The sequence below is a fragment of the Anomaloglossus baeobatrachus genome, chromosome 1 (assembly GCF_048569485.1).
Source record: "Anomaloglossus baeobatrachus isolate aAnoBae1 chromosome 1, aAnoBae1.hap1, whole genome shotgun sequence".
Lineage (NCBI taxonomy): Eukaryota > Metazoa > Chordata > Amphibia > Anura > Aromobatidae > Anomaloglossus > Anomaloglossus baeobatrachus.
This window is the reverse complement of record NC_134353.1, coordinates 66,472,014-66,493,808: the sequence shown is the minus strand read 5'-3', so window position 1 is coordinate 66,493,808 and position 21,795 is coordinate 66,472,014. Positions and strand designations below refer to the sequence as shown.

At 50.5% G+C, this 21,795-nt stretch overlaps 1 protein-coding gene across 1 annotated transcript in view; it reads left to right on the top strand.

The window, feature by feature from the left end:
- NOP14 (NOP14 nucleolar protein) overlaps positions 1–16,500 on the top strand; it is a 123,494-nt gene extending 106,994 nt beyond the window's left edge. Inside the window, exons 16-18 of the mRNA XM_075346834.1 lie at positions 8,632–8,753; positions 8,895–9,050; positions 16,040–16,500. Coding sequence (XP_075202949.1) covers positions 8,632–8,753; positions 8,895–9,050; positions 16,040–16,142 — 381 coding nt within the window. The 3' untranslated portion in view covers positions 16,143–16,500. The remainder of the gene's footprint in view (positions 1–8,631; positions 8,754–8,894; positions 9,051–16,039) is intronic.
- The last annotated feature ends 5,295 nt before the right edge of the window (positions 16,501–21,795 follow it).

The window sequence follows — 21,795 nt, the reverse complement described above, 5'->3', positions numbered from 1 at the left end:
CGCCTCAATGTCCCAAGGAGATTTCCTCGCATCGATCGATATCAAAGATGCTTATCTCCACGTACCGATTGCTGCAGAGCATCAGCGCTTCCTGCGCTTTGCAGTAGGACACGAGCACCTGCAGTTCGTGGCACTGCCGTTCGGCCTGGCGACAGCCCCACGGGTCTTCACCAAGGTCATGGCTTCAGTAGTAGCAGTACTCCACTCTCGGGGTCACTCAGTGATTCCTTACTTGGACGATCTGCTGGTCAAGGCACCCTCTCAAGAGGCATGCCAACACAGCCTCAACGCTACTCTAGAAACTCTCCAGAGTTTCGGGTGGATTATCAACTTTCCAAAGTCAAATCTGACACCGGCTCAATCGCTAACATATCTTGGCATGGAGTTTCATACTCTAGCAGCGATAGTGAAGCTCCCGCTGACCAAACAGCGTTCACTACAGACAGGAGTGCAATCTCTCCTGCAGGGCCAGTCGCACTCCCTGAGGCGCCTCATGCACTTCCTAGGGAAGATGGTAGGGCAATGGAGGCAGTTCCTTTTGCGCAGTTTCATCTGCGTCCTCTTCAATGGGACATCCTACGCAAATGGGACAGGAATCAGACGTCTCTCGACAGAAACGTCTCTCTTTCTCAAGCAACCAAAGCTTCTCTTCGGTGGTGGCTTCTTCCCACTTCACTATCGAACGGGAAATCCTTTCTACCTCCATCCTGGGCAGTGGTCACGACGGACGCGAGTCTGTCAGGGTGGGGAGCAGTTTTTCTCCACCACAGGGCCCAGGGTACGTGGACTCAGCAAGAGTCCTCACTCCAGATCAATGTCCTGGAAATCAGAGCAGTGTATCTTGCCCTGAAGGCTTTCCAGCAGTGGCTGGAAGGCAAGCAGATCCGAATTCAATCGGACAACTCCACAGCGGTGGCTTACATCAACCACCAAGGCGGGACACGCAGTCGGCAAGCCTTCCAGGAAGTCCGACGGATTTTGATGTGGGTGGAAGCCACGGCCTCCACCATCTCCGCAGTTCACATCCCAGGCGTGGAAAACTGGGAAGCAGACTTTCTCAGTCGCCAGGGCATGGACGCAGGCGAATGGTCTCTTCACCCGGACGTGTTTCAGGAGATCTGTTGCCGCTGGGGGATGCCGGACGTCGACCTAATGGCATCCCGGCACAACAACAAGGTCACGGCATTCATGGCGCGATCTCACGATCACAGAGCTCTGGCGGCAGACGCCTTAGTTCAGGATTGGTCGCAGTTTCAACTCCCTTATGTGTTTCCTCCTCTGGCTCTGTTGCCCAGAGTGTTACGCAAGATCAGGGCCGACTGCCGCCGCGCCATCCTCGTCGCTCCAGACTGGCCGAGGAGGTCGTGGTACCCGGATCTGTGGCATCTCACGGTCGGCCAACCGTGGGCACTACCAGACCGTCCAGACTTACTGTCTCAAGGGCCGTTTTTCCATTAGAATTCTGCGGCCCTGAACCTGACTGTGTGGCCATTGAGTCCTGGATCTTAGCGTCCAAAGGATTGTCTCAGGAAGTCATTGCCACTATGAGACAGGCTAGGAAACCAACGTCCGCCAGGATCTACCACAGGACGTGGAAAATATTCCTGTCATGGTGCTCTGCTGGGAGTTTTTCTCCCTGGCCATTTGCCTTGCCCACTTTCCTGTCTTTTCTTCAGTCCGGATTAGAAAAGGGTTTGTCACTCGGCTCCCTTAAGGGACAAGTCTCTGCGCTCTCTGTGTTTTTTCAGAAGCGCCTAGCCAGACTTCCACAAGTACGGACGTTCCTGCAGGGGGTTTGTCACATCGTGCCTCCTTACAAACGTCCGTTGGAACCCTGGGATCTGAACAGGGTACTGCTGGTTCTTCAGAAACCACCGTTTGAGCCAATGAAAGATATTTCTCTCGCACGCCTTTCACAGAAAGTGGTTTTCCTAGTAGCAATCACTTCACTTCGGAGAGTGTCGGAGCTCGCAGCTCTGTCATGCAAAGCCCCCTTCCTGGTGTTTCACCAAGATAAGGTGGTTCTGCGTCCGGTTCCGGAATTTCTCCCTAAAGTGGTATCCCCCTTTCATCTGAATCAGGATATCTCCTTACCTTCTTTTTATCCTCATCCAGTTCACCATTGTGAAAAGGATTTGCACTTGTTAGATCTGGTGAGAGCACTCAGGTACTACATTTCTCGTACGGCGCCGCTGCGCCGCTCGGATGCACTCTTTGTCCTTATCGCTGGCCAGCGTAAAGGGTCACAGGCTTCCAAATCAACCCTAGCTAGGTGGATCAAGGAACCAATTCTCGAAGCTTACCGTTCTGCAGGGCTTCCGGTTCCCTCACGGCTGAAAGCCCATTCTACCAGAGCCGTGGGTGCATCCTGGGCTTTGAAGCACCAGGCTACGGCTCAGCAGGTGTGTCAGGCTGCTACCTGGTCGAGCCTGCACACTTTCACGAAACACTATCAGGTGCATACCTATGCTTCGGCAGATGCCAGCCTAGGTAGGCGAGTCCTTCAGGCGGCGGTTAGCCACCTGTAGGCCAGAGCCGTTACGGCTCTATTATGAGGTATTATTTACCCACCCAGGGACTGCTTTTGGACGTCCCAATTGTCTGGGTCTCCCAATGGAGCGACAAAGAAGAAGGGAATTTTGTTTACTTACCATAAATTCCTTTTCTTCTAGCTCCAATTGGGAGACCCAGCACCCGCCCCTGTTTTTTTGTGTACACATGTTGTTCATGTTGAATGGTTTCAGTTCTCCGATTTTCCTTCGGATTGAGCTTACTTTAACCAGTTTATAATTGTTTTTTCCTCCTTCTTGCTTTTGCACCAAAACTGAGCAGCCCGTGTGACCACGGGGGGTGTATAGGCAGAAGGGGAGGAGCTTTACACTTTTAGTGTAATACTTTGTGCGGCCTCCGGAGGCATAGCCTATACACCCAATTGTCTGGGTCTCCCAATTGGAGCTAGAAGAAAAGGAATTTACGGTAAGTAAACAAAATTCCCTTCATTCGGGGGTCCCTTGTACTTTATTGTTGGGGAGAGTGTGCTGTGTAACTGTTCTTACCTTTCCGGCCGGTTCTCTGGTTGTCACCTGAGAACCGCGCCGATGGGGCCTGCGCGCCGGCCGCATCGCTTAAATTTAGGCCTCGGCTTCGCCGGAGGCCTGGTTTCGATTTCACTGCCCTTGCATGTCAATCATGCAGAGGGACAGTGCGGCTCCGCCCAGCGGCCGTTCAGCACAGGGGAGGGACACTCCTCTCTGAGTAAATGTCCCTCCCCTGTAAATCTCCTTGGCCCTCCAGATCCCGCTCTCAGAGTAGGTCCCGCCCCCTCTCCTCGCTCCGGCGCCATTTTATCAGCGTTCCTCAGCGATCGGCGCTGGCTGCAGCATCCCTGCTAATCTGTCTGGGGGTCCGGGCTGTGGGATCTGGAGGGCACACAAACAGTCTGGTAAGTCACAACCTCCGGTTGTGGACCTGCTTATATACTCTCTGGGGGTCATTCTGGCTCAGAGCCCCCACTTCAGCAGCATGTCTCACACAAGGAGCAAGGCTGCAAGGCTGTACTCAATATGCACTGCATGTAAGCTCGTACTGCCTGAACCGAGCACATATCCACATTGTGATGCCTGCTCTAACCTGACAATGCCTCAGCCTGGAATCGCACCCACAGTGGTCCCTCCGGCTGCTCCGACTCTGAACCCCCGGCTTGGGTAGAATCCTTCACTAGGTCATTCTCCCAGTCTTTTGCCGACTCCATGGGACAGCTGTCCCGGACTTTGCTGAACATGCATCAGCCCCCTTCTTAGGGCGCCTCTGCTGCTAGGGCTCTCTCAGCGGAGCTCACAGAGGATTTTTCATCTGGTCCCAGACCCCGTCCTCCTAAGAGGAGACGCAGGGCACCCTCTCTTTCCTCGTCCCGCGGCTCTGATTCAAGAGCTGACTCGCAGGACGAAGAGGATGCCGTTACTGGGGGCTCGGAGGCTACTTCCATGTGCCCCATTGATCTGTCCGAAAGTGACTCAGATGTTAGTGATTTGATTGCGTCCATTAATTCTGTACTGGACCTCAATCCGCCAGTATCAGAGGAGCAACCCTCCCTGGCAGAAAAGCACCAGTTTACCTTGCCTAAGGGGACAAGGAGTGTGTTCTTTAACCACTCCAGTTTTCAGACCACTGTGATCAAGCCTAGGGCCTGTCCTGACAAACGCTTCCCAAAGCGTGGTTCTGATGATCGTTTTCCCTTTCCACCTGAGGTGGTCAAGGAGTGGGCTCATTCACCTAAGGTAGACCCTCCGGTGTCTAGACTCTCAGCCCGGACAGTTGTATCAGTGGCTGATGGCACCTCTCTGAAGGATTCCACTGACCGCCAGGTTGACCTTCTGGCTAAATCTGTATATGAGGCGGCAGGGGCCTCGTTCTCCCCATCTTTTGCAGCAGTGTGGGCTCTCAAAGCCATCTCTGCTTCTCTAGAGGAGATGCATTCCCTCACCAGGGAATCCATGCCCGAGATGGTTGCCTTAACTTCCCAAGCTTCAGCTTTTTCATCCTATGCCATGTCTGCCATGCTGGAGGCTTCTCACCGCACTGCAGGGGCTTCGCCTAATTCCCTCGCTATCCGCAGGATCTTGTGGCTTCGAGAGTGGAAGGCAGATGCTTCTTCAAAGAAGTACCTTGTTGGGCTCCCTTTTGCTGGATCCAGGCTATTCGGTGAACAACTGGATGAAATTATTAAGGAAGCTACTGGCGGGAAGAGTACTTCCATGCCACAAACTAAAACCAGGAAACCTGCCCAGGGTAGGAACCAGTCGAGGTTTCGTTCCTTTCATTCCTCCAACTGGTCATCCTCTAGGCCCTCGGCCTCGTCCACTAACTCAGCCAAGGACCAAAAACCCTTCTGGCGCACGAATCCGCGTCCTCAGAAGACCGCAGGAGCTGCTGCCACTAAGGCAGCCGCCTCTTGACTATCTGGCCGCGCCAGCAACGTCCTTGGTCGGTGGCAGGCTTCTCCCACTTTGGCGACGTGTGGTTTCAACACGTCTCCGATCAGTGGGTGCGGGATATCATCTCCCACGGCTACAGGATAGAATTCTCTTCCAGCCAGCCAAACAGATTTTTTCTGTCAACTCCCCCCTGCTCCAAGGCCGCCGCCTTCTCTCAGGCCGTGGTATCCTTGCAGGCTGACGGAGTAATTGTACCGGTTCCCGCCCGGCTTCACAGGTTTCTACTCAAATCTCTTCCTAGTCCCCAAAAAGGACGGTTCCTTCCGGCCCATCCTGGATCTCAAGCTTCTCAACAAGCATGTTCAGGTGCGGCATTTTCGCATGGAGTCTCTGCGATCAGTCATTGCCTCAATGACACAAGGAGATTTCCTGGCATCAATCGACATCAGAGATGCCTATCTGCATGTGCCAATTGCAGTTTCACACCAGCGTTGGCTACGTTTTGCAATCGGAGAGGAACATTTCCAATTCGTGGCTCTCCCCTTCGGGTTAGCCACGGCTCCTCGAGTATTCACCAAGGTCATGGCAGTAGTGGTTGCGGTTCTGCACCTCCAGGGGTTGGCAGTGATTCCTTACCTGGACGACCTTCTAGTCAAGGCTTCATCCAGCGCAGACTGTCAGCGGAGTGTCTCGCTCACTCTCGCCACTCTAGTCCCATTCGGGTGGCTTGTCAATCTGCCCAAATCCACTCTGACTCCGACCCAGAGGCTCACGTACCTAGGGATGCAATTCGAGACTCTGCCGGCACTTGTGAAGCTGCCCTTAGTCAAACAGCAGTCCCTCCATCTGGCGGTGCGCTCTCTGCTGAGGCCCCGCCGTCATTCCATCAGGCACCTAATGCAGGTGCTGGGTCAGATGGTGGCGTCAATGGAGGCGGTTCCCTTTGCCCAGTTCCATCTCCGTCCCCTGCAGCTGGACATTCTCCGCTGTTGGGACAAGCGGGCTTCCTCCTTGCACAGGTTAGTGGCTCTGTCGCCACAGACCAGGGGCTCCCTTCAGTGGTGGCTTCGGCCCCTCTCTCTCTGTCTCAGAGACGCTCCTTCCTGGCCCCGTCCTGGGTGATCCTCACCACGGATGCCAGTCTATCCGGCTGGGGAGCGGTATATCTCCACCACAGTGCGCAGGGCACTTGGACTCCGTCCGAATCAGCCCTCTCGATCAATGTGCTGGAAACCAGAGCTGTGTTTCTAGCTCTCTTAGCCTTTCACCACCTGTTGGCGGGCAAGCACATCAGAGTCCAGTCGGACAACGCGACAGCGGTTGCCTACATCAATCACCAAGGCGGGACACGCAGCCGCCTGGCAATGTTGGAGGTTCAACGCATCCTTCAATGGACGGAGGACTCCAAGTCCACCATATCCGCAGTCCACATCCCAGGCGTGGAAAACTGGGAAGCAGATTATCTCAGTCGTCAAACCGTGGACAGTGGCGAGTGGTCCCTGCACCCGGCAGTATTTCAGTCGATCTACCGCAAATGGGGCACTCCGGACGTGTACCTAATGGCATCCCGTCACAACAACAAAGTTCCTGTCTACGTGGCTCGCTCCCACAATCCTCAGGCCTTCGCCGCGGACGCTCTGGTTCAGGACTGGTCCCAGTTTCGTCTGTCCTACGTGTTTCCCCCTCTAGCCCTCTTGCCCAGAGTCCTGCGCAAGATCAGAATGGAGGGTCGTCGAGTCATCCTCATGGCACCGGACTGGCCCAGGCGAGCTTGGGATCCGGACCTGCTCCAACTGTCCGTAGAGATGCCGTGGCCTCTCCCGGACCGTCCAGACCTACTCTCGCAAGGTCCGTTCTTCCGCCCGAATTCTGCGGCCCTCAAATTGACGGCGTGGCTCTTGAGTCCTGGATTTTGACGGCTTCTGGTATTCCCCCTGAAGTCATCTCCACTATGACTCGGGCCCGTAAGTCTTCGTCCGCTAAGATCTATCACAGGACTTGGAAAATTTTCCTGTCCTGGTGTCACTCTACCGGCCATTCTCCTTGGCCATTCTCCTTGCCGACCCTTCTGTCTTTTCTACAGTCCGGTCTGCAGCTAGGTCTGTCCCTCAACTCTCTCAAGGGACAGGTTTCGGCCCTGTCAGTCCTGTTCCAGCGGCGTCTCGCTCGGCTGGCTCAGGTCCGCACCTTCATGCAGGGCGCGTCTCACATCCCGCCTTACCGGCGGCCCTTGGACCCCTGGGACCTTAACTTGGTTCTCACGGTCTTGCAGAAACCCCCCTTTGAGCCCCTTAGGGAGGTTTCTTTGTATCGTCTCTCACAGAAAGTGGCCTTTCTGGTTGCTATAACTTCTCTCAGGAGAGTTTCTGATTTGGCTGCGCTCTCCTCGGAGTCACCCTTTTTAGTCTTTCATCAAGACAAGGTGGTTCTCCGTCCCACTCCGGACTTTTTTCCTAAGGTGGATTCTCCCTTCCACCTTAACCAGGACATTACCTTACCTTCCTTCTGTCCGGCCCCTGTTCATCGCTTTGAAAAAGCTCTACATACTCTAGATCTGGTGCGTGCTCTCCGGATCTATGTGTCTCGCACCGCTGCGCTTAGGCGGTGTACCTCTCTTTTTGTGCTAACCACAGGTCGGCGCAAGGGCCTCCCTGCTTCTAAGCCGACCTTAGCCCGTTGGATTAGGTCGACCATTTCGGACGCCTACCAAAGTTCGCAGGCTCCTCCCCCGCCGGGGATCAAAGCGCACTCGACAAGGGCTGTCGGTGCCTCTTGGGCTTTTCGGCACCAGGCTACGGCTCAGCAAGTCTGTCCGGCTGCCACTTGGGCTAGCCTGCATACCTTCTCGAAGCACTACCAAGTGCATGCTCATGCTTCGGCAGATGCAAGCTTGGGCAGACGCATCCTTCAGGCGGCGGTCGCCCATTTGTGAAGTTAGGTTTCTGCCTACTTCTTAGTTTTTTTGTTTATTTCCCACCCATGGACTGCTTTGAGACGTCCCATGGTCTGGTTCTCCCAAAGGAACGTTAAAGAAAAAGAGAATTTTGTTTACTTACCGTAAATTCTTTTTCTTATAGTTCCGTCTTGGGACACCCAGCACCCTCCCTGTTGCCTGTTGGCAATTTCCTTGTTCCGTGTGTTTTCACATGCTGTTGTCGTGAACAGAGTCTCCGGTTGTTCCGGCTCTTGCTCTGTTCTACTTGTGGGTGGCTATTCTCCTTCAGCTTTTGCACTAAACTGGTTGTGACTGGTTCACCAGGGGGTGTATAGGCTCAGAGGGAGGAGCTTCACCTTTTAGGTGTAGTACTTTGTATCCTCCGGAGGCAGAAGCTATACACCCAAGGTCTGGGTCTCCCAGTACGGAACTATAAGAAAAAGAATTTACGGTAAGTAAACAAAATTCTCTTTTTTTTTTTTTTTTTCTCTCTCTCGTTCCGTTTTCGAGATAAAAATGCTAACTCCGTTGTTTTCCACCAGGTGGCGCTATAGGTGGTTTCATTGCGTAGCTTTACTATACCTAGACACCACTTCTATGCCTATAGCTGCCGCCGTTCTCAAGTTAATGGTATATTCTATTGTAACGCTGATTCAGAGGTGGGCATGCAGACAACACTTGAACAACGGTGTAGTGGCTACGTATTCTGCATATATGACCTTTTGTGATGTGTTTTTAAGACACCGGTATCTTCTGTTTCAGGACTCATGTAAGAACATACTAGAAGATATCGAGAAGTACAGCACAAAGCCCTATAGTCCTCTTGTCTTTGAGAAGCAGATGCCCGTCCCAAAGAAGATGTTCACTCCCAAAGTCATGCCTGTGTGAGTACATCCAGCGAGTGGACCCGGAAATATAGAGCTGCACCCCTGGTGGTGGTGACTTGAGATAGTGATTTTTGTCTTTCATATTTTTTTTTTTTTTTGTAAATTTAATTTGTTTATTTTTTTTTGTCGTCCTGGCAGGCTGGAGTTCGGCAAGAAACAGGGATGTAACAAAGTGGAGCGCGAGCGGAAGAGGCTGATCCACAAACACAAGAGGGAATTTAAGGGCGCCGTCCGAGAAATCCGCAGGGACAATCAGTTCCTGGCCAGAGAGAAGCTTCAAGAGACTGCAAGGAGGTGCGTTGTCCCTCTTATTTTTTTAAGTTGGGGATTTCTACCGGCTTTACATGCCCGTTGTGGACTATGAATGGATTAAAAGAAGAGAAGTGGCTCCCTAGTGTTACCTATTTGTGAAAGTCAAATTATAACGACCCTTGGATGTTCAGACAAAAAAGAATAGACGTCCATCTGCGGAGGGTTTGACATCCATTAGGATTCTCACCAGTAATCAGGGCCATTCTCCAGCCAACTAGTATCCTATTCTGCAGTGATAAGACAAGTAGGTGTCCTTTTTTTTTTTCCCCTTTTGCCGGACCATGCAAGAACACACGGCAGAGCTTGTAATGGGATCGGACAATGGTTACCTCCAATGAGGAGCAACCAGTTTTCTTTATCGTTCATATGGGAGACCCAGACATTGGGTGTATAGCTTCTGCCTCCGGGGGACACACAAAGTACTACACTCAAAAGTGTAGCTCCTCCCTCTGAGCTTATACACCCCCTGGAGAACCAGATCTAGCCAGTTTATCGCTTTGTGTTCAGGAGGCATACATCCACACATGCATTCTCATCTGATTTTTCATTTTTGGAAAGAGTTTGAAGAAAAGCGGGTCCAAGCCTGGACCCCCGGCATGTCCCTTCTCACCCCACTGTGTCGGCGGTGCTGTTAAGGTTGATTCCAAGGCTGGAGCGTTACATGCCGTGCTCATTCACCATCCCTGCTTGGGCTCTGGCTTGAAGTGGGAGCCAGCACGGTTCTCCATGCTTGGCAGGAGACCGGTCTCCATCCGCAGCCCTTCAGGATCCTGCTGGACCGGAGCACTCGCCCCCAGGGACTGGGAACCCTGCGTCTCAGCAAGCTAAGTACCTGAGACATTTATATATGGGGGTCCCTTGTACTTTATTGTTGTGGGAGAGTGTGCTGAGTGTTTTTTGTGACATTTCCGGCGGGTTCTCTGGCTGTCGCCTGAGAACCGCGCCGATAGTGCCTGCGCGCCGGCCGCACCGCTCAAATTTAGGCCCCGGCTTCGCCGGAGGCCTACTTTCGGTTTCACTGCCCTCGCATGTCATTCATGCAGAGGGACAGTGTGGCTCCGCCCAGCAGCCGTTCTACACAGGGGAGAGACACTCCTCACTGAGTTCATGTCTCCTCCCCTGTAGGTCTCTATGGCCCTCCAGATCCCGCTCTCAGAGTGAGTCCCGCCCCCTCTCTTCACTTCGGCGCCATTTTCTCAGCGTTCTTCCCTGCGATCAGCGCTGGCTGCAGCATCCCTGCTGAGGTGCTTGGGGGTCCGGGCTTTGGGATCCGGAGGGCACACAACACCGCTCCAGCGGTCTGGTAAGCCACAACCTCCGGTTGTGGACCTTCTGTATATACTCTCTGGGGGTCATTCTGGCAGAGCCCCCACTTCAGCAGCATGTCTCACACGAGGAGCAAGGCTCCAAAGCTGTATTCAGTATGCACTGCATGTAAGCTCCTACTGCCTGAACCGAGCACCTATCCACATTGTGATGCCTGCTCTAACCTGACAATGCCTCAGCCTGGAATCGCCCCCCCAGTGGTCTCTCAGGCTGCTCCGGTCCCCGTGGCTGAACCCCCGGCTTGGGTAGAATCCTTTTCTAGGTCTATCTCCCAGTCTTTTGCCGACTCCATAGGACAGCTGTCCAGGACTTTGCTGAACATGCATCAGCCCCCTTCACAGGGTGCCTCTGCTGCTAGGGCTTCTCAGCGGAGCTCACAGAGGATTCATCATCTCGTCCCAGACCCCGTCCTCCTAAAAGGAGACGCAGGGCTCCCTCTCCTTCCTCGTCCCGCGGCTCTGATTCAGGAGCTGACTCGCAGGATGAGGAGGATGCCTTTACAGGGGGCTCGGAGGCTAACTCCATGTGCCCCATTGATCTGTCCGAAAGTGACTCAGATGTTAGTGATTTGATTGCGTCCATTAATTCTGTACTGGATCTCAATCCGCCAGTATCAGAGGATCAACCCTCTCTGGCTGAAAAGCACCAGTTTACCTCGCCTAAGAGGACAGAGTGTGTTCTTAACCACTCCAGTTTTCAAGCCGCTGTGTCCAAGCCTAGGGCCTGTCCTGACAAACTCTTCCCAAAGCGTGGTTCTGATGACCGGTTTCCGTTTCCACCTGAGGTGGTCAAGGAGTGGGCTCATTCACCAAAGGTAGACCCCCCGGTGTCTAGACTCTCAGCCCGGACCGTTGTATCAGTGGCTGATGGCACCTCTCTTAAGGATTCCACTGACCGCCAGGTCGACCTTCTGACCAAATCTGCATATGAGGCGGCAGGGGCCTCGTTCTCCCCAACTTTTGCAGCAGTGTGGGCTCTCAAAGCCATCTCTGCTTCTCTAGAGGAGATGCATTCCCTTGCCAGGGAATCTATGCCCGGAATGGTTGCTTTAACTTCCCAAGCTTCAGCTTTTTCATCCTATGCCATGTCTGCCATGCTGGAGGCTTCTCACCGCACTGCGGTGGCTTCGGCTAATTCCCTCGCTATCCGCAGGATCCTGTGGCTTCGAGAGTGGAAGGCAGATGCTTCCTCGAAGAAGTTCCTTGCTGGACTCCCTTTTGCTGGGTCCAGGCTGTTCGGTGAACAGCTGGATGAAATTATTAAGGAGGCTACTGGCGGGAAGAGTACTTCCATGCCACAAACCAAAACCAGGAGACCTGTCCACGGTAGGAATCAGTCGAGGTTTCGTTCCTTTCGTTCCTCCAACTGGTCGTCCTCTAAGCCCTCGGCCTCGTCCACTAACTCAGCCAAGGACCAAAAATCCAGCTGGCGCCCAAAAGCGCGTCCACAGAAGACCGCAGGAGCTGCTGCCACTAAGGCAGCCTCCTCTTGACTATCTGTCCGCGCCAGCAACGTCCTTAGTCGGTGGCAGGCTCTCCCACTTTGGCGACGCGTGGTTTCAACACGTCTCCGATCAGTGGGTGCGGGACATCATCTCCCACAGCTACAGGATAGAATTCTCTTCCAGCCCGCCAAACAGATTTTTTCTGTCAACTCCCCCCTGCTCCAAGGTCGCCGCCTTCTCTCAGGCCGTGGCATCCTTGCAGGCCAACGGAGTAATTGTACCGGTTCCCGCCCGGGAACAGTTCAGAGGTTTCTACTCAAATCTCTTCCTAGTTCCCAAAAAGGACGGACGGTTCCTTCTGGCCCATCCTGGATCTCAAGCTTCTCAACAAGCATGTTCAGGTGCGGCATTTTCGCATGGAGTCTCTGCGATCAGTCATTGCCTCAATGACCCAAGGGGATTTCCTGCCATCCATCGACATCAGAGATGCCTATCTACATGTGCCAATTGCAGTTTCACACCAGCGTTTGCTACGTTTTGCAATCGGAGAGGAACATTTCCAATTCGTGGCTCTCCCCTTTGGGTTAGCCACGGCCCCTCGGGTATTCACCAAGGTCATGGCAGCAGTGGTTGCGGTTCTGCACCTCCAGGGGTTGGCAGTGATTCCTTACCTGGACGACCTTCTTCATCCAGCGCAGACTGTCAGCAGAGTGTCTCGCTCACTCTCGCCACTCTAGCCCAATTTGGGTGGCTTGTCAATCTGCCCAAATCCACTCTGACTCCGACCCAGAGGCTCACGTACCTAGGGATGCAGTTCGAGACTCTGCCGGCACTTGTGAAGCTGCCCTTAGTCAAACAGCAGTCCCTCCAACTGGCGGTGCGCTCTCTGCTGAGGCCCCGCCGTTTTTCCATCAGGCACCTGATGCAGGTGCTGGGTCAGATGGTGGCGTCAATGGAGGCTGTTCCCTTTGCCCAGTTCCATCTGCGTCCTCTGCAGCTGGACATTCTCCGCTGTTGGGACAAGCGGCCTTCCTCCTTGCACAGGCTAGTGGCTCTGTCGCCACAGACCAGGAGTCTCTTCAGTGGTGGCTTCGGCCCCTCTCTCTGTCTCAGGGGCGCTCCTTCCTGGCCCCGTCCTGGGTGATCGTCACCACGGATGCCAGTCTATCCAGCTGGGGAGCGGTATGTCTCCACCACCGAGCTCAGGGCACTTGGACTCCGTCCGAGTCAGCCCTCTCGATCAATGTGCTGGAAACCAGAGCTGTGCTTCTAGCTCTCCTAGCCTTTCACCACCTGTTGGCGGGCAAGCACATCCGAGTCCAGTCAGACAACGCGACAGCGGTTGCCTACATCAATCACCAAGGCGGGACAAGCAGCCGCCTGGCAATGTTGGAGGTACAACGCATCCTTCAATGGACGGAGGACTCCAAGTCCACCATATCCGCAGTCCACATCCCAGGCTTGGAAAACTGGGAAGCAGATTATCTCAGCCGTCAAACCGTCGACAGTGGCGAGTGGTCCCTGCATCCGGCAGTGTTTCAGTCAATCTGCCGCAAGTGGGGCACTCCGGAAGTGGACCTAATGGCATCCCGTCACAACAACAAGGTTCCGGTTTACGTGGCTCGCTCCCACGATCCTCAGGCCTTTGCAGCGGACGCTCTGGTTCAAGACTGGTCCCAGTTTCGTCTGTCCTACGTGTTTCCCCCTCTAGCTCTCTTGCCCAGAGTTCTGCGCAAGATCAGAATGGAGGGCCGTCGAGTCATCCTCATTGCTCCGGACTGGCCCAGGCGAGCTTGGTACCCAGACCTGCTCCATCTGTCCGTAGAGGTGCCGTGGCATCTTCCGGACCGTCCAGACCTTCTCTCACAAGGTCCGTTTTTCCGCCAGAATTCTGCGGCTCTCAGATTGACGGCGTGGCTCTTGAGTCCTGGATCTTGACTGCTTCTGGTATCCCCCCTGAAGTCATTTCCACTATGACTCGGGCCCGTAAGTCTTCCTCTGCCAAGATCTATCACAGGACTTGGAAGATTTTCCTGTCCTGGTGTCGCTCTTCCGGCCATTCTCCTTGTCCTTTTTCCTTGCCGACCCTTCTGTCTTTTCTACAGTCCGGTCTGCAGCTAGGACTATCCCTCAACTCTCTCAAGGGACAAGTCTCAGCTTTGTCAGTTCTGTTCCAGCGGCGTATCGCCCGGCTGGCTCAGGTCCGCACCTTCATGCAAGGTGCGTCTCACATCATCCCGCCTTACCGGCGACCCTTGGATCCCTGGGACCTCAATTTGGTTCTCACGGTTTTGCAGAAACCCCCCTTTGAGCCTCTTAGGGAGGTTTCTTTGTTTCGTCTTTCACAGAAGGTGGTCTTTCTAGTGGCCATAACTTCCCTCAGGAGAGTCTCTGATTTAGCTGCGCTCTCTTCGGAGTCACTTTTTTTGGTTTTTCATCAAGACAAGGTGGTTCTCCGTCCGACTCCGGACTTTCTCCCTAAGGTGGTTTCTCCTTTCCACCTTAACCAGGACATTACCCTACCTTCCTTTTGTCCGGCTCCTGTTCATCGCTTTGAAAAAGCGTTGCATACTCTGGATCTGGTGCGGGCGCTCCGGATCTATGTGTCTCGCACCGCTGCTCTTAGGCGGTGCACCTCTCTTTTTGTGCTAACCACAGGTCGGTGTAAGGGCCTCTCTGCTTCTAAGCCGACCTTAGCCCGTTGGATTAGGTCAACCATTTCGGATGCCTACCAGTGTTCTCAGGTGCCTCTCCCGCCGGGGATCAAGGCACACTCGACCAGAGCTGTCGGTGCCTCTTGGGCTTTCAGGCACCAGGCTACGGCTCAGCAAGTCTGTCAGGCTGCCACTTGGACTAGCCTGCATACCTTTTCAAAGCACTACCAAGTGCATGCTCATGCTTCGGCAGATGCGAGCTTGGGCAGACGCATCCTTCAGGCGGCTGTCGCCCACTTGTGAAGTTAGGCTCCGCCTACTTCTCAGTTTTTCTGTTTATTCCCACCCATGGACTGCTTTGGAACGTCCCAAGGTCTGGGTCTCCCATAGGAACGATAAAGAAAGAGAATTTTGTTTACTTACCGTAAATTCTTTTTCTTATAGTTCTGTATTGGGAGACCCAGCACCCTCCCTGTTGCCTGTTGGCAGTTTCTTGTTCCGCGTGTTATCACCGGCTGTTGTCGTAGACAGAGGCTCCGGTTGTTCCGGTTCTTGCTCTGTTTTTACTTGTTGGTGGCTATTCTCCTTCAGCTTTTGCACTAAACTGGCTAGATCTGGTTCTCCAGGGGGTGTATAAGCTCAGAGGGAGGAGCTACACTTTTGAGTGTAGTACTTTGTGTGTCCTCCGGAGGCAGAAGCTAAACACCCAATGTCTGGGTCTCCCAATACGGAACTATAAGAAAAAGAATTTACGGTAAGTAAACAAAATTCTCTTTCTTCCTTTTTGTTAGTGGATAATTTACATATCAATCAGGGACTGGGCCCAAAGAATAAATTGCCTGCAAAACTGTTATGGACAGTGTGCCGGAAGAGCGAGCGGTGATAATGAAGCACCCATTGTCCATATTAATATAATTTGAAGTCATGTCAGTGGGAAATTTCCAAGTGAAATTCAGTGTCTGGTGGCATGGGACTAAAAGCCCCATCATGTCAGCATTGACCAAAAACAGGGGAAACCTCTACTGTTGTCTCGTTCCTTTTGGAAACAGCAGGACTTCATGTATCATATTCCAGTAATGTTTTGCAGGTTCTCAGTACTTTTCCTTGATTTATGTAGAGGACGGCTCTCCCTCTAGCGGGGAGGGGGGGGGGCACGACGGCTCTCCCTCTAGTGGGGGGGGGAGACGACTGCTCTCCCTCTAGCGGGGAGGGACGGCTCTCCCTCTAGTGGGGGGAATGCTCCCCCTCTAGCGGGGGGGGACGACGGCACTCCCTCTAGTGGGGGGGGGGGGGGGAAGACGGCTCTCCCTCTAGTGGGAGGGGGGGAGAAGGCTCTCCCTCTAGAGGGGGGGGTGGCACGATGGCTCTCCCTCTAGTGGGGGGGAAGGGCTCTCCCTCTAGCGGGGGGGGGGGGGACGGCTCTCCCTCTAGCGGGGGGGGTGACACGGCTTGACCCTCTAGCCTCTAGTGGAGGACGTTTTAAACGTATCATTTCTTTTCTACCTCCTCAAACTGACCCATTATCTTGTTTTGTTTGATTTTTGCAGGGATTCGGAGAGAAAGAGGAAGGTGAAGGAGCTCTTCCACAGTTTATCTACACAGGAGGGTGAATGGAAAGAACTGAAACGGAGGAAAATGAGGGGGAAGTAACGCACGTATTGGACTTTGCATCGTGGAGACAATGGTGACCGGAGCTGTCCGAAACAAGCTTCTCATAGACTGTCCCCTGCTCTGTCCATTATAGGGACAGACCAGTTACCCATTTATTTTTTTTTTCCATTTTTTTATGGAAAAAAATCTGTACAATTATTTGCAGTTTTCTGTATTTCAAAATGGGATATCAGAGATGTTGTATAAAGCTGCCTTTTATCCAGCAAGCACAGAGTACGTCGTCTGCAGGCGTAATTGTATTTTTATTATTTTTATTTTTAAGTGTGTAGTGAAAGCAATGTTTTTCTCTACTTTCTATGTGGATTATATTGTAATTATAAAACAAATTTAAATATTGGATGTATTGTTTTATCGCTTTTCCGCCCCGTCGTAGCCATCTTAACTTTTCTAAGACCCGAGAGTTGATGAACGTGCTTGGGGGGTAGCGTGATAATTATATACTCCTGAGCTTAAATATTCCATCTGAATCTCTGTATGTAAAGATATTTGAAATAATCTTTGTGGGTGGGAAAAATATCCCCAGAAATGTACCTACTGTTCCACGGAATACCTGATAGCATATATCTACTCCTGATGAAGGTTTTGTGAAGCCGAAACGCGTTGTCTTTATTCCATTGCAGTCCCAAACTTGAAGCCTAGTGGAAATGCCTGTTTCATGAAATGTATTGATCCCTCTACCCTTTAGGCCCCGGATCTCTCATGTGGCGCTTTACTATGAGTCTGAGGGGCTGGCGTTGCACGTGATCCAGTTACAATCATTACTTGATATTTTTAAGGTGTTGTACACAATCTGCAAAGGTGACACTCCATATTTTTGTGTGACTGGTTATTGTTATACACATACACATACACATCTATTATCCCTTCTTGTCCTTCTCGAAGAACAGATCTCCAATATTCTTCTTTGTAAATTGTTTTTTGCTCAGAGAACATGCCAAAGAACCGTACCAGAGAAAAAAATATACTATTCTTTAAAGCCCCCCCCCCCATACACCTTAGATTAAAAATGGCCAACCACACCGATGTTGGTGGGAATATCTGGCAGTCGTCTTGTTTATAGGTAATTCCAGAACCCCCGCCTGACAAATTGTGTTAGGGAAAATAAGTTCCAACTTCTGTAAGATCTTCTGGAAAAATGTGCGGCTTTCCCATTTACTTCCATTATACTTGGTAGTTGAGTCAAGCATTTTACCTGCTCGTTTCGAGTAGTGCACACTCATCACTAGTTCCGAGTACAGAGCCCCCGAGCATGGTAGTGCCCGCTCATCACTAGTTACTCGTATTGAGCATGGTAGTGCTCGCTCATCACTAGTTACGAGTACTGCGCCCCCGAGCATGGTAGTGCTTGCTCATCACTAGTTACTCATACTGAGCATGGTAGTGCTCGCTCATCACTAGTTACGAGCACCCGAGCATGGTAGTGCCTGCTCATCACTAGTTACGAGTACAGAACACCCAAGCAAGGTAATGCTCGCTCATCAATAGTTACGCGTACTGAGCATGGTAGTGCTCGCTCATCACTAGTTACGCGTACTGAGCATGGTAGTGCCCACTCATCACTAGTTATGAGTACTGAGCACCTGAGCATGGTAGTGCTCACTCCTCACTAGTCACGAGTACTGAGCATGGTAGCGCTCACTCCTCACTAGTCACGAGTACTGAGCACGGTAGTGCTTGCTCATCACTAGTTCCAGCACATTGGATTTCCAGTGGCTGATTTTTATCTGGGAGATGAGCTACTGCCAGAGGAATTTGGCAACAGCTCTCTAATACAGAATACAGCAGCACTCGGCCAACCTGAACATACCTATATGGAGGAGTTGGGAGAGATGGCTGTTATCTGATCAATATATGATGTGTATGGGGGCTTTACTGCTAACATCTGTGAGTAACCTTACTCAGAAAGAAACCACGTAGCAAACCTTAGTGGTGAATGTTTTCTCCCTCCCCCACATTAAACCCTTTATTACCGACTAAAGGGGTTGAACTCAGTTGGGAATACAGTTATGGGTGAAAATGTCGGCACCCTTTATATTGTGCAGGAAAGTTATTGCAATTACACATTTTGTTATACATGTTTATTTACTCTGTAAATTGGAACAACAACAACAAAAAGCTAAGGGGAATTAAGGCAAATTGGACATAATTTCACACAACACCCCAAAAATGGCCAACACAAACTTTTTATGGCAGTATTTCAAAATTTTGGGTAAACAACTTTGTTTCAAGCATGTTATGCATGTTGTAGCTCAGCTGTGGCAAGTAACGTGTGCAATATAAAAATCACACCTGGAACCAGAGAGAAAGGGGAGAAGTTGACTTAATCCTTGCATTGTGTATCTATATGTGCCACACTAAGCATGTATAACAGAGAGAGAACTGTCTGAGGACTTGGGAACAAAAATTGCGGAAAAATATTAATCTCAAGGTTACGAGTCATTCTACAGAGATCTTAATGTTCCTTTATCCATGGTGCACATCATAATCAAGAGGTTTACAACCAATGGCATTGTAGCTAATCTCCCTGGATGTGGACAGCAAAGAAAAATTTAAAGCTTGCAACGCATGGATGGTGGATAAACAGCTCCAATCAAGGTCCAAAGAAATAGCTGTCCTGCAGGATCAGATCAAGGTGCATTGGTGTCGGCGCAAACTGTCGACATTTGAATGAATTGAAATGCTATGGAGGAGAGTCAGGAGGACCCCACTGCTGACACAGAGCCATGTAAAAGCTAGACTGCAGTTTGCTAAAATGTACGTGAGTAACCATAATCCTTCTGGGAAAGCGTCTTGGGGACAGATGAGACCAAGATAGAGCTTCATGGTAAAGCACATCATTCTACTGTTTACCAAAATCGGAATGAGGCCTACAAAGAAAAGAACAAAGTACCTACCGTCACGTATGGTGGAGGTTCAGAGAGGTTTAGGGATTGTTTTGTTGCCTCTGGCACTGGGGGCTGTGTGCAAGGCATCATGAAATCTGAAGATTACCAAAGGATTTTGGACTGCAATGTATTGCCTAATGTCAGAAAGCTGGGTGTGCATCCTAGATCATGGGTCTTCCTGCAGGACAATGACCACAAACACTTCACAAGAAGCACCAAAAATAGAGGAAACAAAGCACTGGAGAGTTCTGAAGTGGCAGCAATGAGTCCGGATCTAAATCCCATTGACACCTGTGGAGAGATCTTTAAATTGCTGTTGGGAGAAGAGAAGAAGCTTTCAAATATGCGAGACCTGGAGCAGTTTATAAAGAAGAGTCCAAAATTCCAGGTGAGAGGAGTAAGAAGCTTGTGGACGGTATAGGAAGCGACTGATGAAAGTTATTTATTCCAAAGGGTGTGCAATCAAATATTAAGTTAAGGGTGCCACAAATTTTGTCCAGCCCATTTTTGGAGTTGAGTGAAATTATGTCCAATTTTCCTTTTTTCAAACTGTGTTGCTCCAATACACACAAAGGAAATAATGTATATAACAAAACGTGTAATTACCATAATCTTTGGGAGAAATGCTTTATTTCTGGAACAATAAAGGGTGCCAACACTTTTAGCCATGACTATGTGGATTCTGCCTTCCAAAACCTGAGCATAACAAGCCCCCAAATCTCAAATCATCAAACAGATCACTCCGGCAACATGAGGACCCCATTAACACCCAGACAGAATCAAGTGAGCATCCGAATAAATGGGATATCTTTATTGTAAACGCCAAGAAAAAGGAAGAACAAATCGACAGATGAAAAACACATTGACTTCTGCGAAATCACCAGTCCGTGTCCCCAGTGATGGAGTCACACGACTATGATGACACGAGTAGGGTAATATTTGTTGCCCCATCAATTACTGTCTTTTCTAGGCCGGTCTGGTTATAGATGCCATTATTAGTTTATTTTCTTGGTATATGGTGTGAGAGAATAGAATCCATCTCTTATTGTTGTGTCCCATGAATGGGAACAACCTGTTGTATATATTTCTTGCATTGCTTATATTTCCTCCTATCAGGAAATTCCTTATTGTTACTAGGTAGATTTAGACTGTATGAAGTTTGTCCCTATGTTCCTCCCTTAGTTGGCTGCTGTATAGAATGCTCCTCCCTTTCTTCCTCAGTTTAGTCTAGAGAGGAACCATTGCTGGACACATGTCTACAACCCTGTACAGATTATTCCTTTTCACCTGCCTTTACTTTGTACTTAATACAAGATTCTAGAAGAAAACTACAGCGTTTCTCCTGGTCTTTCTACAAGTCATTGTTTCTGGCTGAGTTAAAACTATCTGTTGATGCTTTGAAGTGTGAGTACAATCATACAGTTATCTAAGGGACTGATAATTAGAGTGCTTGGGATTCACAGCTTCTAGGAAAAGACAAATAATATATAACATAAATAACATTATAACTAATGGTATCATAAGCTTCTGCTAACACTGATGGGCGCATAGTTCAGAGGGAAAAGGCCTTTGTCTGTGACCCTATATAAACTGGTCACATACTAATAAAGGAGAATTCTTTGAGCTCACCATACTAAGCTGTGTGCACTGTATTGATTTCCCGAGCGCTCGTAAAACAAATCTTATTAATTTGGAGTTCAAGAGGCCTAGGGACTTTTGGACCTGATATATAACAGGCTCTATCGAGATTGTTCGATGTAATATATGGGATTTTGTTTTTAGTTTTGCTCTTATTTTGAGTAAAGTGTGGATTGTCCTTTCTTGTCATCACTGAGGATGTGTGCTGTCCTTTTGTAGATGTTAGTGTGTTTTTGGTTTGTAAGTTTGTTTTTCCTTTTACTCGATAAAGATATTTTATTTGGTTGGGTATACATTCATGTGTTTTATACTTTGATTCCTTCTTTTTGATGGTATAGTTTTCCAAATATGACTGGCTCCCTGGGTGTTATTTAGGTTATGCCCGCCCCTACTATCAGTATTAGGGCTCTTTTCCACTTGTGATTTTCATGTGCGAGTGCGATCCAATAAAACATCAGCTCGCATTCGCACCAGTGTTAATTGATGAGGCAGTTTCCTCTTGCCTTTTATTTCTCAACACAAATTGTGCTGTCGTTGCAATTGTAGCATGCTGCGTTTTGCAGCGAGTCTCGGCTCACGAACCCCTATATAAGCCTATGGGAGCATGTGAAACATGACATGCGAGTGCAGTGCGGTATACGCAGAGACAGACAGCGGAGGAGATGGGAGAAAGTGCTCCCTTCTCCGCATCTGTGAGGCGATCACAAGATTGCATGACGCTCGCAGCAGAAGGTCGTTAGCATATCGCTTCCAATGCTCTCGCATCAGAAGCTATGTGCAAGTGGAAAAGAGCCCTTAGGGTATGATTATACTTGCATATGACTCGTGCGAGTCTTATCGATATCACCCGGCACGGTGCACATTCTCCTGACAGAAGTGGGTCGGCTGCATGTATTTCCATGCAGCTGAGGCTCTCCTTTCAGGAGAGTGTGCGCCGTGACAGGTGATACCGACGTGAAAGTCGCACGAGTCATATGCAAGTAGAATCATACCCTCATAATGGGTTCCTGAGTGGGTCCATCGATAATTGAAAGATTCTACCCCATGCTGGCAAAAGTTGTGAAATTATTGATTATGTTCACACCCTCATGAATAATACAAGTACTATA